Below are 16,680 nucleotides of genomic sequence, written 5' to 3'. Positions count from 1 at the left end.
GATGGTTAAGGCGGCATTTAGCTCACTTGCCTTCATTGCTCAAAGCATTGAGAATAGAAGTTGAGATGTCATGCTGAGGTTGTACAGGACGTTGGCGAGGCCTGTTCTGGTCACCCTGTTATAGGAAGGTTATTATTAAATTGGAGAGGGCTCAGAAAATACTTAACAGGATGTTGTTGGGAATGAGGGTTGAGTTATATAAAGAGGTTGAGTCTTAGTTCACTGGAGCAAAGGAGGTTGAGGAATGACCTTGTAGACGTTTATAAAAACATAGAGGGAAAGATAAGGTGAATGACAAGGGGTTTTCCCCTACGGTGGTTAAGTTCAAAACAAGGGGGCATATTTTTAAGCTGAGATGAGAAAGATTTAGAAAGGACACAATATGCAACTTTTTTTTTAAACACAGAGACTGGTTCATGTGAGGAATGAACTTCCAGAAAGTGTTGGATGCAGGTACAGTTATAACATTTCAAAGACATTTGGAGAAGTTCATGAATATGAAAGGTTTAGAGGGACATGGGCCAAACACAGCTAAGTGTAGTTTGGGAATGTGATTGGTTTAGACTCATTGGACTGAAGGGTCTGTTTCCATGCTTTAGAATCTTAGAATCCCTGTGGAAATGGGCCCTTCAGCCCAAGAAATCCACACCGACCCTCTGAAGAGTTTCCCACCCAAAATCATTACCCTATATTTACCCCTGACTAATGCACCTAACTTACAAATCCCTGAACACTATGGGCAATTTAGCATGGCCAATTCATCTAATCTGCATATCTTTGGAGGACCCGAAGGAAGGCTGTATGACTTGATGACTCAGAGATATTGTATTAGCATACTGAAACTAGCCTTGCAGTCTTATGACTGCTTTAGGTGTAGATAATGAACTACTTATTGATTTCATCAGTTTTCTTCACAATAAGATTATTTCCATTTGGATTGTTGTTACAATCTTTAATATTTTTCTTGAATTTAGTACATATCAGATGCTTAATTAAGGTCAGATTTCTACACCAGTAACCTTTTAAATTGAAAAGAAAAAAAGAAGAAATGTTACCGAAATGTCAATGTGTATCCTTCTCTACTTCCACTGACACGAATAAGGAAGCAGCCTAAAGGCTGGTTTGCCAACAAATCTTCACTTTCTCTGTAAAACAGAGTATAAAAATATATTACTCTGGCACACATGCCTAAAAAACAGAAACAGTGGTTTATTACAGGCAGCTGAGAGAAGGGAAGATATTTAAAATAAATTTTACAGGGCAGAGTTGATCATTACCAGTTTTTATCTCGTATTCCTTGAACACACACCTGCCTAATCCACTCCGTAAAGTCCTCAGAAGAGGTCAATGACCTTTAAGAGGATCCAAAGGTACAATAAAAATATAATGATTGCTGAAAATGGGACGATGAGGAGGCAGAGAGGAATAATTCCTTTGAAACTTTGCTCAATCATAAAATCAGTATTATTCCTCATTTTGCAAAACACTTTGCATTCACATATTACAGGCCTCACCTCTCCCAATTAGGGACAATGGCGGAGAAGGGATTAGGGAGCTGGAGACAAAGACGGAAGGGTTGATGTCAGACAATACTCCCTTGACCTCCCCATACTGGGGCAATTGGTGGCCCCCCTCACCTGCTTGGCAGGCAGGTTGCCATGGTTTCCTAATCGGAAAACCAGCCACCTTACCCCACTTTCCCCACCCAGGGAACGGTCTGTGTGGAGTTTGCACATTCTTCCCATGTCTGCATGGGTTTCCTCCCGGTGCATCAGTTTCCTCGCACAATCCAAAGATGCACAGATTGGATGGACTGGCCATGTTAAATTACCCCACGGTGTCCAGGAATGTGGAGGCCAGGTGGATTAGCCATGGGAAATGCAGGGTTAAGGGAATGGGAGGAGTGTGGGATGGGGTTTGGGTGTGATGCTTGTCAGAGGGCTGAATGGCCTACTTCCATACTGTAGGGTTTGAAATGATTCTTTAGCTAACCATTCATTTCCCCCTTGTGCCATCAAATCTAAGTTGAGATCATTGGTGTATAACATATATAGAAAAGAGGAGTAGGTTCTTCTCCTATAATATGGTAGTTGCATTCCAGCGAACCGTCGCTTGACAGAAATTTGCTTAATAGAAACAGTGGGGCCTATGGGAAAAATGGGGCAGGGGCAGACCAGCAAAAAATCTCACTTACAATCACCCAAAGGCTAAGACATAGTACGGCACAGTGTAAATTATATTTAAATCATGGTTGAAATCATTTATCAATGAAATAAATTGCTCTCTGTACAGCATCTCTCACAGAAAGCTGCTCTGTCAGCAGCTGATGTTGGCATATGCGCAGAATGAAGCGAGCAAACCATCCCCACTGGAATTACACTATTGCAAACAGAGGTAAGTATTTTCGAAAGTACCGTCCCCTAATTCTTCAGTGACGTTATATCCAAATCATGCCGCCGGAATGTGCGTTAACCAAGAACTACCCATAGTCTCACTATTTACCTATGGAAGGTTTTCTTTTTATGACCTTTGGAACTAAAATGTGATTCTAATTGTCAATTCAATTTTGAAGATATTAATCTGAAGGTTATTAGTGCATCTATATTTCTCGTGGGTTTGGTTTATTTTGTTCTTATAGGTTTGGTAAGTATTGAGCATCTCCTGTTCAAATATTTCATTTGAATTTCCTTATAATTGTTCCAATTTATATGACCTCATTTCCTTTTTGTCTTTTTAAAAGAACTTGCAGGGCTGTATTTCCTTGGAACACTTGACAGTCTCCAGGAGACTTTAAAAATGTAGGATCCAACATCTAACTCCAATTTCTAACCAATCCTATTTTTGTCAGATGGGAGTTGACCGTGAAGCACATGGACAGGAGTTCAGTCATTTTGGCTGCTTCAGGGGCCATAGCCCACAGTGAGAGTCACCAATTGATCGAGTCAATGAATATACTTGGCAAGAGCAGGTAAGATTTAGATGAATGTCATTATCAGAGATTTGTTAAATCCCCTGCTCTTAAAACTTTAAACATTCAAGGTAGAAGAATGAAACAAATAAACATGGTGTGTTTTGAACAACCACCTACCTACGTTAAAAGTTAGAAGTGAGCATGACCATCTGTTCTACAGTTTTAAAGATATTTGCTGACATTTCCTCAAAATTGTTTATACAGCCAACGCCTTTGGTAAAGGTTACAAAAGCATGACCTCTGGAGGGGTGAAAAGTCTGAGCCCATGATTTTATTGGCAGTTTAAAGATTCTATTAAAGGATTAGCTTTATTTGAACTGAGAATGGTTGGAGGAGCATGGGGTGGGGAGGAACAGTTGTGGAGGCATGTTAGGGTGGGGGAATGGGGAGGGGGGGGAGAAGCAGTTGTGGGATGGCATGGGGGAAGAGAAACTCAAAAGTTTGAGAGAAGATTTGTAGCTCGGGTGCTCGTTGTTGTGGTTCTGTTCACCGAGCTGGGAATTTGTGTTGCAGACGTTTCGTCCCCTGTCTAGGTGACATCCTCAGTGCTTGGGAGCCTCCTGTGAAGCGCTTCTGTGACCTTCCCTCCGGCATTTATAGTGATTTGTATCTGCCTCTTCCGGTTGTCAGTTCCAGCTGTCCGCTGCAGTGGCCGGTATATTGGGTCCAGGTCTATGTGCTTTTGATTGAATCCGTGGATGAGTGCCATGCCATACAGAGAACAGCCAGGGAATTCCTAGAGGCATGGCACTCATCCACAGATTCAATCAATAAGCACATCGACCTGGACCCAATATACCGGCCACTACAGCGGACAGCCGGAACGGACAATCGGAAGCGGCAGATACAAATCACTATAAATGCCGGAGGAAAGATCACAGAAGCGTTTCACAGGAGGCTCCCAAGCATTGAGGATGTCACCTAGACAGGGGACAAAACGTCTGCAACACAAATTCCCAGCTCGGCGAACAGAACCACAACAACAGGAAGAGAAACTTTTGCAGGTTCATAGTGTGGTTGAGAGTTGGGTTGAGAGTTGGAGGCATGTGTTGAGACATAGGGGCTGGTATTGGGGTATGCGTTGAAGGCAAGAAGGCTGACCAGCTTCTAAGCGAACTGAAGCAAAGTCCAAAAGAACAAAGGTGGGCCCTTCTCATTGATCAGCCTCAGCACTTGCGCAGTCCCTTCCATGTCTCAAATCTACGTCTGGGATTGGCTGGCCCGATTCTATGCCATTCCTGGTTTAAAAGATCACATTTGATCAAGGTGGGTGTGCTGAGACGGAAAGTTCCAACTTGAGCTACATAACTCAACAATGAATATCTGGTCTTTAACGTCAAGTTGATTCCCTTCATTGTGATTCCAAACAGCAAACCTGAGCACAGAGTTGCTGCAGCAAAATCTAAGCATATCCAAATGACTCACCTCCGTGTAATCATCCCATGGAACCAGCATGGGAAAGTACCATTCTGAATGACCTTTCGAGCTTGAGTCTCTTTGAACCAACGAATTGTGGCTCTTTTCTGGTTGATTTGGTGTTCCTTATCGGCTTGTTCCTGTGACCAGCTGCTGTTCATGTGGTCTCGAGAATTATCAAACGGCGTTGCCTAAAACATTGGCAGAAGTTACAACCAGCAGCCGAGCATCCATCGCAAATCAACGAGCGCTTTTTGTCAAGGTATTACAGTCAACAACAGAAATAGGGTACCGCAGCCTGGGAGTGATTACACACTTAATATTACCTCATTTTATTCAGAGAATCCTCATTAAAGACAATCCCAGCACAAGCAACAGTTGCATTTTAAAATGCTAAATTTCCAAACTCATACATGTGTCCTCCTGGCATTCATCATCTCCTTTTGTTCTACAACTCTGAGATACCAGTGCTTTCCTAATTCTGCCCGAGATCATCCCTCATTTTAATCACTCTGCTTTTGCCAAGGCCCTAAACCGGAATTCCTTTGCTAAGATTCTTCATCTCCCTTTTCTCCTTTAAAGCTACTTTGCTTATCTCTCTCAATGCCTCCTAATGTGGCTCAGAGTCAAGCTCTGTTTGATAGCTCTCCTGTAAATGTTGTAGGTGCTATAGTGCAAGTTGTTGTTGTCAGTTGCTGCCTGTTGACCATTCCTGACTGCAAGGATCAGAAAGGCTGGACTGAAACATCATTGAAACATTGTGGTGCAGTGGGAGAGAAATGCTCATGGAGAATGGAAAAGCAAGGAATGGGATTCCAACTTGCCCATTACTGGTATTACAGGGTTTTAAGCCATTCAACAGTGCAGCACTTTACTAATATATTACATTCAATTTCCCAGATTACAGCAGGGAAGCCAATTCAAATTTTACATTTGCCGTATCTACTTAGCAGAAAATCCCAGCAGTAAAAGAAAGATAGGAACTCTTTCATTCTATAGGGGAACTGTTACTTACAGCATCTTGTATAGGTCAGGAGAAAACAGGACTCCTTCCCCTCAACACCTTTCCCCATCATCCAACACCCTAACTCCCCAAACCCTGGCACCATCAGGTGCCTTCCAGCTGATAGTGATCACTCTCCCCCACCCCCTCCCTCATGGCCTCTCACTCAAAAAGCACACAGCATGGTCACTCTGGGCTCTGCCACCACTGCAGTTGGCTCTCCAAGGGCCCAAGGACCATCCTTGCCCATATCACAATTGTGGGTAAAATCCTAACCCTAGTTTTTACTCCCAGCATCCAATGAGATTGTCAATTTAGGTGGGCGCTACCCGCAAAAACAGAAAAAGTGTCTTTCCATGCGACATGTTTGCTGGATTCTTTCACTCTGTCAGAATGTCCCATCACCCAACTCGGGATCCTAGTTACCGCACGATTCAAAACAGAATGAAACCCTCATAAGGATGACAACAGGGATCAAAAATATTGACAAAAAATAGAAATATCACAGTAATTCCCACAGATGTAAAATGATTGAAGTAAATTGAAATTTCTTTGCATCAAAATAAGTTTTAGAGCATACATATAAATGATTCTGTTTTTGCAGGTAGATAGAAGGGTGAAGGCAACTTTTGGTATGCTTTCCTCAATAGGTCAGAATACTGAGTACAAGAGTTGGGAGGTCATGTTGCGGCTGTACGGGACACTGGTTAGGCTAGTTTTGGAATATTGCATGCAACTCTGGTCTCCTTCCTATCAGAAGGATGTTGTGAAACTTGAAAGTGTTCAGAAAAGATTTACAAGGATGTTGCCAGGGTTGGAGGATTTGAGTTATAGGGAGAGGCTGAACAGGCTGGGGCTGTTTTCCCTGCAGCGTCAGAGGCTGAGGGGTGACCTTTTGGAGGTTTATAAAATCATAAGGGGCATGGATAGGGTAAATAGACAAGGTCTTTTCCCTGGGGTGGGCGAGTCCAGAACTAGAGGACATCGGTTTAGGGTGAGAGGGGAAAAGATATAAGAGAGACCTAAGGGGCAACGTTTTCACTCAGAGGGTGGTGCGTGTGTGGAATGGCTGCCACAGGAAGTGATGAAGGTTAGTACAATTTCAACATTTGAAAAGGCATCTGGATGGTAAAAACAATGACTGCAGATGCTGGAAACCAGATTTTGGATTAGTAGTGCTGGAAGAGCACAGCAGTTCAGGAGCAGTAAAATCAATGTTTCGGGCAAATGCCCTTCATCAGGAATACAGGCAGAGAGCCTGAAGGGTGGAGAGATAAATGAGAAGAGGGTGGGGGTGGGGGGAAAGTAGCATAGAGTACAATAGGTGAGTGGGGGAGGGGATGAAGGTGATAGGTCAGGGAGGAGGGTGGAGTGGATAGGTGGAAAAGAAGATAGGCAGGTAGGACAAGTCATGGGGACAGTGCTGAGCTGGAAGTTTGGAGCTGGGGTAAGGTGGGGGCAGGGAAATGAGGAAACTGGTGAAGTCCCCATTGATGCCCTGGGGTTGAAACGTTCTGAGGGGCATGATGAGGTGTTCTTCCTCCAGGCGTCTGGTGGCGAGGGAGCGGCGATGAAGGAGACCCAGGACCTCCACGTCCTCAACAGAGTGGGAGGAGGAGTTGATTGGTGCGGGTGTCCCAGAGATGTTCCCTAAAGCGCTTGCTAGGAGGCCTCCAGTCACCCCAATGTAGAGGAGACTGCATCGGGAGCAACGGATACAATAAATGATATTGGTGGATGTGCAGGGTGCACGGGGAAGGTGCCAGGATGGGAGGGTGGGTTGTAGGGTGGCATGGACCTGACCAGGTAGCCGTGGGAATGGTCTTTGCGGAAGGCGGAAAGGGGTGTGGAGGGAAATATATCCCTGGTGGTGGGGTCCGTTTGGAGGTGGCGGAAATGTTGGCGGATGATTTGGTTTACGCGAAGGTTGGTAGGGTGGAAGGTGAGCACCAGGGGCGTTCTGATCTTATTATGATTGGAGGGTTGGGGTCTGAGGCAGGATGTGGACGAAATGCGTTGGAGGGCATCTTTAACCACGTGGGAAGGGAAATTGCGGTCTCTAAAGAAGGAGGCCACCTGGTGTGTTCTGTGGTGGAACTGGTCCTCCTGGGAGCAGATACAGCAGAAGAATTGGGAATACCGAAAGGCATTTTTGCTGGAGGTAGGGTGGGAAGCGGTGTAATCCAGGTAGCCGTGGGAGTCAGTGGGTTTGTAAAAAAATGTTGATGTCAAGTCGGTCGTCATTAATGGAGATGGAAGGGTCCCGGAAGGGGAGGGAGGTGTCAGAGATGGTATATGAATAGGAAGGGTTTGGAGGAATATGGGCTGAATGCTGGCAGGTGGGAATAGATTAGGTTAGGATATCTGGTTGGCATGGACAGGTTGGACCGAAGGGTCTGTTTCCATGCTGCACATTTCTATGAAATATAATCATTTTAAGTCAGAGCTCTTAGAAAAGATTAGGTTTCTTTTTACAGATTTGAAATTTTAAAAAATTCTGATCATTTGAACGAAAAGAATACAATAAAGAGTATTTGTGATAGTTAATATTAATTTTCTTTTCCAAAGTTTTGTTACTTGTGTGTCCAGCAGCTCCATCTATATCCTGGATACCTTTAAATCGACCTCTTCAGACAACTCTAGAGCAGGGGAGACTCAAACCCAGGCCTCCTACCCAGAGGCAGGAGTGCTACCATTGCACCACAAGAGCCCTCCATCTTTATCATAGTGTTGATTACATATTAAAATGTGTAAAGTGCCTTATCTTTAGGTCTGAAATCATCCAAATTAAAATTTGCTGAGACATGGAAAAACGCAAGTTAGCAATGCAACGCCTCCCCGAGCAGATCATCCCCAAACTAGTATTGCCAACACTATTGCCCCCTTTGCTTCCTGACAAGAAGAATATACTCAAAAGAAACAAAGATAACTTGAATAGGCATCTTACAAACCACATACTGCCCATTTTAAAATATATGTTCCTCCCATTCTCTATCTCCTTCCCAATAACTTGTCACTACACCTGCTGCTCCAAATAATTGATCAGGTCACCTCATTACTCCCAAAATCTTTGCTCTTTTGCTGACGCAGTATGCATTACTGTTCCAGGCAGCAACTAAGCTATAAAGCTCAAAACTTAGACATGATCAAATCAATAGTGACAGAGACCAAAGGCTAGAGTCCTGGCACTTTTAAAAAGTAAAGTAAGCCCTATTTAAATTTATCATTTTTCAATATAAATATTAAGAGGTACCCGCACCATGCTGTTCACTTTTGATCTATAAAGTGAGGAAAGGATTCAATCTTAATTGAGAGTATTACAAATCCAAGGATTTATACAGTGGTTATGTTTTAAACTCTTTTCTTTAATTCAAGGTAAAATGAAGCATGGTACTACTTGGAAATAAGCCAATGTGGCCTAGTTACCATGAGGACCTGGTTAAGTTCTGTTGCTGCATGTCAGGTTTAACACTTAAACACAAAAGAGATAGTGTCTCGTTACCGCGGATCAAGTGTCAAAGGTACCCAGGTCACAGAGTGAGAGAAAGCAAGAGACAGCAAATGAACGAGAGCAAACACCCCAGAGAGAGAATTAATGTGTCTGAACAAGAGCAGCAGCTGTTGCAGACAGTTGGGGAAGGAGTGGATTTTTGTTAGCCATCAGGCAGAATGCAGGTAGGAACAAGCTTTCCAGTTGAAGAAATGGGAAATTTAAGGAGACTAGAAGTGTGTCTTGGCGTGGCTGGGAGAAAGGAATCACCAGAACAAGCAGTGCTCCTGGAAGTTGGAATTCCAAAAAGACTGAAGGGAACTTTTGATAGACATCGCATGTCATGGCTGAAAGTGGGACGAAGCAAGCCCATTGGAAGCAGATCTTGTAAAGGCTGCAATTTGTCGAAGAGTCTGGTATACAAGATAAAATGCAGCTTTTGAATTTCAGGTCACTTCAGAACATAAAGAGGAAATACCCTTTCTGCAGTTTTGTTAATGTATAATTGCTGTTGCTTTTAGTATGCTCGCGAATAACAAAGGTTTCAAATGTGAAATTGTTGTCATCTGATGCACAGAGTCTGAAAATCAAATCTCTTTAAAAAGTTCTCAATCTCTTTGTGGATTGTAACAGAAAATAACGTGCAATTTAGTTTCAGAAATAGAAGAATGCTTCAGAAAGCAAGTCATACCTCCACCAACTTACTCCGGGGTCTGGGAACAGGAGGCTGGACAGCATTTCGAAATTTATCCACAGCTACAGAACGAGGTCGTGGGAGAGGCTTCTTCTTCCTTGGGAGTGGAATTGGAGGAGTTGCTGTTCCTATATGGTAAAGATTTTGCTTAACAAAGCATCATTCTCCATGCAACATCACTTATTTTTGAGTTTATACAGTCTACTTAACAAATCAAACCATTCAAAGACTTCATTTCAATAATATTCTTGAACTGCTATAAGATTATGTTGGTATAATATGCATTTACTAGGTGTAACCAGGAACACTCGCTTAAGCTGTACACTGCTTCGTGTTATGGAGGGAACTGGTCATGAAGGTGGAATGAGATAGAGAAGGGAGTGGTGGGGAAATTCACTCTAGTTTTTGTTCCAGATTTCCAATATTCGCAGTTCGTTGTTTTACTAAAATTTTAAGCTTTCTCCACAGGTAGGCAGGTGGAGAGACAATAAACAAATTCTTTTCAACCCTGACCTCAATACATACCTGCTCCAAACGGCAAAGATCATGAGTATAATTGGAAGGAGTCAGGTCAGTACAGGAGAAAAATAGTTGTTCACTCACTTCACTGAAATTGTTGCTGGGCATCCTTAGGAATATAGTATGTATAGAAACATAACATGGACAACTCCAGGATTAAAGTAAACCACTGTTTGCTCACTTCTCCCTTGCAGACGGGTTCTGTCTAACAATGTGAAAATAATTGATCTGGGATTGATTACTTTTGCAGATTTACACCTTGCAGTATCCCAAACAAGGGACACTAACCAAGTGGTGCCTCTTCCAGGCTGACATGTGAAGGACAGGTGTGAAAAGCAGATAGCTCCATTTCCTGATTCAAATTTAAACCTCTTCCTGACCCACATGCTGCATGAATTTCCAATACCGGCTTCAAGGTCTGCAATTTTTAGGGAATAGTCTTTGGAATGGTCAAAATTTGATGGATTGATCAACATTGGGATTTTGTCAGAATGTTAACAAATTCGGTTACAGCCTAAACCACACCTACTTTCATTCTTCCATTCCATTTCCTGCTTCTTTCTCTCCATTTCTTGTTCCAATTCCATTTGCCGTCTTTCTTCAATCTGTCTTTCCAATTCCAACTGACGCTGGTTTTGTAGCTCAGCCAATAAGATTTTATATTTGCTTTGACAGTGGAACCTTTTGTAGCCTGAAAAACATAAAGAAATTAATTCCATGGACCAATTGACTTTGACAAAGTATTGGTTTTGGCAAATAAGTATATTTACTTTTCAGAAATGTAACAAGCATGAAGTACAAATGGAAAACAAGAATGTCTTTGTGATTTCAGCACAATAATGCGCAGCCTGCTGGGTCTTGCCACTCTGTTCCCTTGCACGACTACATCAGATGCATTTTCACAAAGATAAAACAACTATCCAGGAGAGAATGAAGATGTGACTTTGCAAGTGCTCCTAGCACTGTATATAGGAAAAATCTTTTACATGGGATTAGATGGCTCAACCAAGATATGTCAATATTTATGCCCCAATGTAGGCTGTCAACACACTTGGTATAGCCCAGAGACTACAGGGATTCAGCCCAGAGACTACAGCCTCAATCTCACAGCCATTATTTTCAAGACATTTTAAAACAACTGGTTGCTATGAACAGAGTCCTGGAGGCTGCATGGTTCAGTTAACAAGAATTACAGTTCATGTGACTGTATTTGGAGGCAACATTCCTGTGGAGGCACTGCTGGGTTTACATTGCAGCCTCACATCAAACCAGTGGCTTATCTCACCCTGCCTGTTCCTTTCCCACCGGCACAGAGCCTGAGAGTGAGCACACCTCCAGCTGAGACAGAAACGTTCAAGAATGCGGAAGCCAGCTCGAGAGGCAGACTCCAATAAAAAAGGGAGCACTGCTTCCAGCTGCCCTGACTGAAACTCTGCATTGTTCAGGCCATAGGGATAACTTACAGACAGACAAACACCACATGAACGGAATGAAGTCAGAGGTGGCTCTGCTGCCCCTTTGTGTCTTGTTTCTTCTATTTCACATTGACAATAGTGGAATAAATACACTCCTCACCCTCATTAAAATAAAAAATTAGTAGGTTTATTGTGCACGGGGTAGGAAACAACAGGTCCACGATCAATTAATGACGGTATCATGAACAGAGAAAAAAATGTTCACAATAGTTTGACCGAATAGGCAACCGTAAGCACTCAAGTCTCTCACATCCTTCACTGTCGATGGTGTCAGGGCCCTTTGCTAACTGTGGCTCTGGAAAGGACCTGGAGAATTTCTTTCAGCCACTGTCCAGGGATTTTGTGGCTGTTGCTCCCAGCCTACTGCCAGTTTTTAAAAATCTTTTTCATTCCATTTGGTAATGGGATGGGGACATCAGTGACATACTCAATTCTCCTTGATGTCACGAGCTGTTTTGAACTGTTGCTGTACTCAGTGGTATTGGGAAGAGAGCTGCAGAATTTAAGTAGGTAACTTCAGGACAGAGTGGGAATTATAAACAAAATAACCAGTGAAACAGCATGCTATAACAAACCAATGAAGCTGAAAGAGCATGGGTAAGCTTCTCACGCAAAAAGCACTGTCTGTGGTCTTCCCGGTGGTGGTCAATTAGACAGCCAGACTGCCCTCTAGTCATTAAGGTCAGTGGATAGTCTCTTGCAGTTCACAGTTCACTGGCCTTTCAGCTTGACAACAGCAACAAGATGCATGGAAGTGAAATGAGGGCAATGACACCCCAAAAATGGAGATGGCCACTCTCTAGCTTCGAAATTTAAATTTTAAAAATTGGCATTTGCATCCAGGCTACCCCCACTGAGAGGGGAGGGAAAGTGTCCCTCAATATGGCATTCTGCTATCGCACCCGGGTAAGGCTTCTGTGGCTACTGGGAGTGCTAAACCCTAACCCTCCACGCGGAGGTCACCTACAAGCAGTTAAACTGGCCCCCAGTGGCTTGTGGGAAAATGCCACAACTAGAAAATCACAGTGTCCTTCAATAGGCCTAAAGTGATCCTTAAGCGCCTGACTGGCTACCCACCCCATACAGCAGGTAACCTCACTGTTTCCTGCTCCTGTCTCTGGGAATGAGGTCCAGTGAGAGATGGAGCTGGGGAACAAGCACACAAACACTGCCAATGCTACATCTAGCACCAAAATACCTCCATTTCCAAATTCTGCAAGGACTAAAAACAAACGTACATATTTTTATTCAAAAGTCCAAGAAGGAAGATTTAGTTTGCTGAGAAGAGTCAGTCCTTTTACGCACATGACAGAAGTTCAGAGAACCTTTGAAAATACAGCTATTTAAATGAAAGAGACACTGGTGTGTGCTCATCCACCTCAACTTGCCCCAAGAGTTGGTCAGCAACTGCTATAGCTCTTTTGGTCATGGTGCTCCCACTGCGGGTTTAAGACTAAAAACTCCAAAATATTGATTTAAGAACAAATTGCAAAATATATTTGAGCTGGTACAACATGTCCCTTTGGAGAGTGGGTCAGGACAAAGGGAGGTCAGGGATAGTGTAAAGGGAGTTTGGGGCAGATACAGATGGAAATTGGGGTAGACGAGTGCCTAGAATTGCTCGCATTCTTCTTACAGTGATGTCCTCACATCCTCCAGAACTACCTGGGATGTCTTGGGTAGTTTTTCTGCCACCAATCCTTCCTTATGGTATTAGTCTAAGTTACTGATATCAAGTGAGGAATGATGCCCACACAAAGCCTTTGGTAATAAAGGCACAATCTTAATCAACAGAACAAATTTATTATTTACTATGTTAAAAACAGCTACATTACTTTTGAAATACATGTCATTCTCTTGTGAGAGACCAAGTTCAACTTGAGTGTAAGTTCATTTTGCTGCTACTGAAACATTCTGTATACAACTAGCCAACCTGAACCCAACAACACATTCTGAACACATCAGTTAGCTTCTGGCAACAGCAGACTCTTTCATCTGGCTGGAAGTAGCTAATCTGATGTCAGTGAGTCTTTCTTATACAACAGTTCCCACGGCATTAACTGCTACTCTCCTGTGCTACTGGCTACTAATAGATAGGAGGTGCTGTCCTGTAACCCTGGTGAGCTGCTGCAGTACATCCGACTGTGCTGTGAATGTCACAGGCTGAACTCCTTTAATAGACATGCTCCCGATACTGCCCCTGTATAATTACATGTTACCTGAGGGTATAAAGGTATCAGACTCCAGCTTAACTGAGGCTACTTGAAGCATGACATGCAGGTAAAAGCATGCTACTCCTCGTAACCAAATAATTTAATATTACCCTAGATACTGAAATGCTTGTGACTATAAAATGTCTGTACCTGGAGCTTTAAGTAATACCTATTGAATCTTCCAGACTCCATTAATCCCGTCTAATTTGGGTGTTAGAGGAGTAACATAAACATTGCCATTTTGGGTACCAATGCCCTAGAGGAGAAAACCCACACTGCAGGGCAGTTCACTGGTAACCAAAATGGTGGACAAAAGTGTCCTGGTGATGTAGAAGGTGGACATTTGAATCCAAATGAAATATGCTAAGTCCTGGACTGCATTCAGCATTTAGTGTTGCTATGGCTACACTTAAGTGGAGAAGGTTAAGGATGGTCTTCTAACTTAAGCCTTGTTGATGGTGGGAAGGATTTGAACACTCATTGAAAAGTCACATGCAAGCATATGAACTAGAAACAAAAGTAGGCCTGGCTCTGCCTTTCATCAAGATCATGGCAGATCTGCTTGCTTTCTGAATTCCAAATAGCTACGTCTAACTCTTGAACTGTGATGTCAGTTTTGCTGACCAGGTAAACCTCTGGCTAACAAACAATCAAGATCTTGCTGGTCACAGTCGCTGAATGACCCCATTAAAAGGTTGGGTTTGGATGGCTATCATTTGGTATTTACTGTGCACGGATGTTAAGTTATTTGGATGTTATTCTAGGTCCTCCAGGAGGTTTCTGTAAACTGATTCACTCATGGAAGAAAGGCAAGTGGAGCTCTACAGAAATCAAACTGTGTTTATGCTAAGTAAGTCACATTACATTGGACTGTGGCACTCATTTTATGCAAACTGCAGCTGCAACCATTTATAAAGTCAGAAAGGAAATTGAACTGCAACGCTGTACTGAGTGCCTGTGGGAAAAGGATTAGTGCACAATGTCCTGTCATTACTTGGAAGTCAGGCTGAAGATTTTGACCCCTATCAATGTGTATTGTTAAAATAAATTGGTCTGAGTTATTTTGAGAAGTCAGTTTGAATGACATGGGGCTGGAATTAAATTTAAATCTTCAAGGATTGTGCCTAATACAATCAATCAAAAAATTGCTATTTATCAATTCTTGTTTTTATTACAAAGATAAGTCTTTCATATTTCAATAAAAAATAATTTCCCACCAAGTAGAACAGCATTCTTCAAAATCTAAGTGATCAGTTCTTGCTTACTTTTCTGGATAATTATTGCTGCTTTTTCAAGTTTTTCTATACATTTTGCCAACTCATCCTGATGCCAGTATTTAAAGAATAAACGGGATTTTCTGCAAAAGGACAAAACATAAATCAAGACGTTAGCATTACTGGTATTCCTGGTTCACCGGTAAGGCAGCTTTGGACTGACTGATTTGTTAAATTTAGGTGAATCGTAATAATGATTATTTTGTTATTACATGACTGAATTAGCATGAACAAAAGCACGGAATCTGAATGCTCTATATTTTGGAAATCACAGCTTACCTTCAGGTAAATATGCAATATTTTATGTTTGATATAATCTGTTACTATTGTAGTGTAGTCTAAAATGACTCAGTGTTCAGATTTCACTGATTAGTAAAAATATATCTTTGATTAGTTACATTGTGATGCTGTGCATTAATGATCTAAAAACAATATAAATAGAACTATAATTTCTTGCTTTATGCACAGACTTCTTTATTAGCACCAGAAAGAGACATATCAAAGCTCCTAGTGAAGCTATATGAACAATCAACACTTACAGCTAGAGGAACGTTAATCTTACACAGTGATTCAACCACCTTTCTTCGCCAGGTCAACCCTCAACAAAACAAGATGCCAAAGGAAATAATCACAGCCCTACACGTAAAATCTTCAAAATGCATCTTCAGATTATTTCAATTTAAATGTTTTTATGATCAGGACATGTCAGCAAATGGTCAGTCACATGGGGGCATAATTTTAAAGTGAAAGATAGCAAGTTTCAGGGGTCTCAAGGAAAGCTTTTTCACCCAGAGGGTGGTAGGGGTCTGGAGTGCACTGCCTGGGGGCGGGTACCAGAGATGGGTAACTGCACAACCTTTAAAATGTATTTGGATGAACACTTGAAGTATTATAACATTCAAGACTATGGGCCCCTATGCGAGAAAGTGTGACTGGTGTAGATTGAGTAGCTTTGGCAGTACAGACTCAAATGGACCAGAAGCACTACTTCTGTACTGTATGACTATGATCATACCTGGGTATATCTGGCATTATCCATATAAATGTCAGGGAACCACAGATACTAACTGAACTTTGATGCCAACACAACAACATCAGAAGCAGCAAAGTGGCTCAGTGGTTAGCACTGCTGCCAGTGATCCGGGCTGTGTGTGGAGTTTGCACATTCTCCCTGTTCTCTTCTGTATGGGTTTCCGCTGGTGCTCTGGTTTCCTCCCACATGCCAAAAGGTGGGCAGGTTAGGTGGATTAGCCATGGTAAATTGCCCATATAGTGTCCAGGGATGTGTAGACTGTGGTAAATGTAGCGTTACAATGATAGGTAGAGGTACGGTTGGGATGCTCTTCAGAGGGTTAGTGCAGACTTGATGGGCCGAACTGCTTCTTTCTGCATTGTTGAGATTCTGTGATTCTAGGCGAACAGATTATGCAAACTGAAAGAACAGCTTCACCCAATGGTCTGAGCTACACTGAACAGGATATTCCTAGGTTTGACTCAACAGCGTATGAGGAATTATTTGATTTGAAAATGCCTTCTGTAGTCAGGCCCACATTAGGTTTCGCCATATTGATTACTAGCTGGACACAGACAGAGAAGGGGGCAAGATCAATATTGAGACGAGCTGT

General features: G+C 42.5%; 1 protein-coding gene across 2 annotated transcripts in view; it reads right to left on the bottom strand.

Moving 5' to 3' along the window:
* Positions 1–16,680, bottom strand: part of LOC132805805 (myosin-IIIb) — a 179,185-nt gene that overhangs the window by 21,796 nt on the left and 140,709 nt on the right. For both annotated transcript variants that reach the window (XM_060821122.1, XM_060821195.1), the window contains 5 exons: positions 15,047–15,138; positions 10,623–10,784; positions 9,572–9,702; positions 4,397–4,578; positions 1,056–1,145 (listed from right to left, as the gene is read on the bottom strand). In XM_060821122.1, coding sequence (XP_060677105.1) covers positions 1,056–1,145; positions 4,397–4,578; positions 9,572–9,702; positions 10,623–10,784; positions 15,047–15,138 — 657 coding nt within the window. The remainder of the gene's footprint in view (positions 1–1,055; positions 1,146–4,396; positions 4,579–9,571; positions 9,703–10,622; positions 10,785–15,046; positions 15,139–16,680) is intronic.

The sequence above is a fragment of the Hemiscyllium ocellatum genome, chromosome 1, assembly GCF_020745735.1.
Source record: "Hemiscyllium ocellatum isolate sHemOce1 chromosome 1, sHemOce1.pat.X.cur, whole genome shotgun sequence".
Lineage (NCBI taxonomy): Eukaryota > Metazoa > Chordata > Chondrichthyes > Orectolobiformes > Hemiscylliidae > Hemiscyllium > Hemiscyllium ocellatum.
The sequence above is the reverse complement of the archived record's forward strand: the minus strand, read 5'-3'. Positions and strand labels throughout refer to the sequence as shown.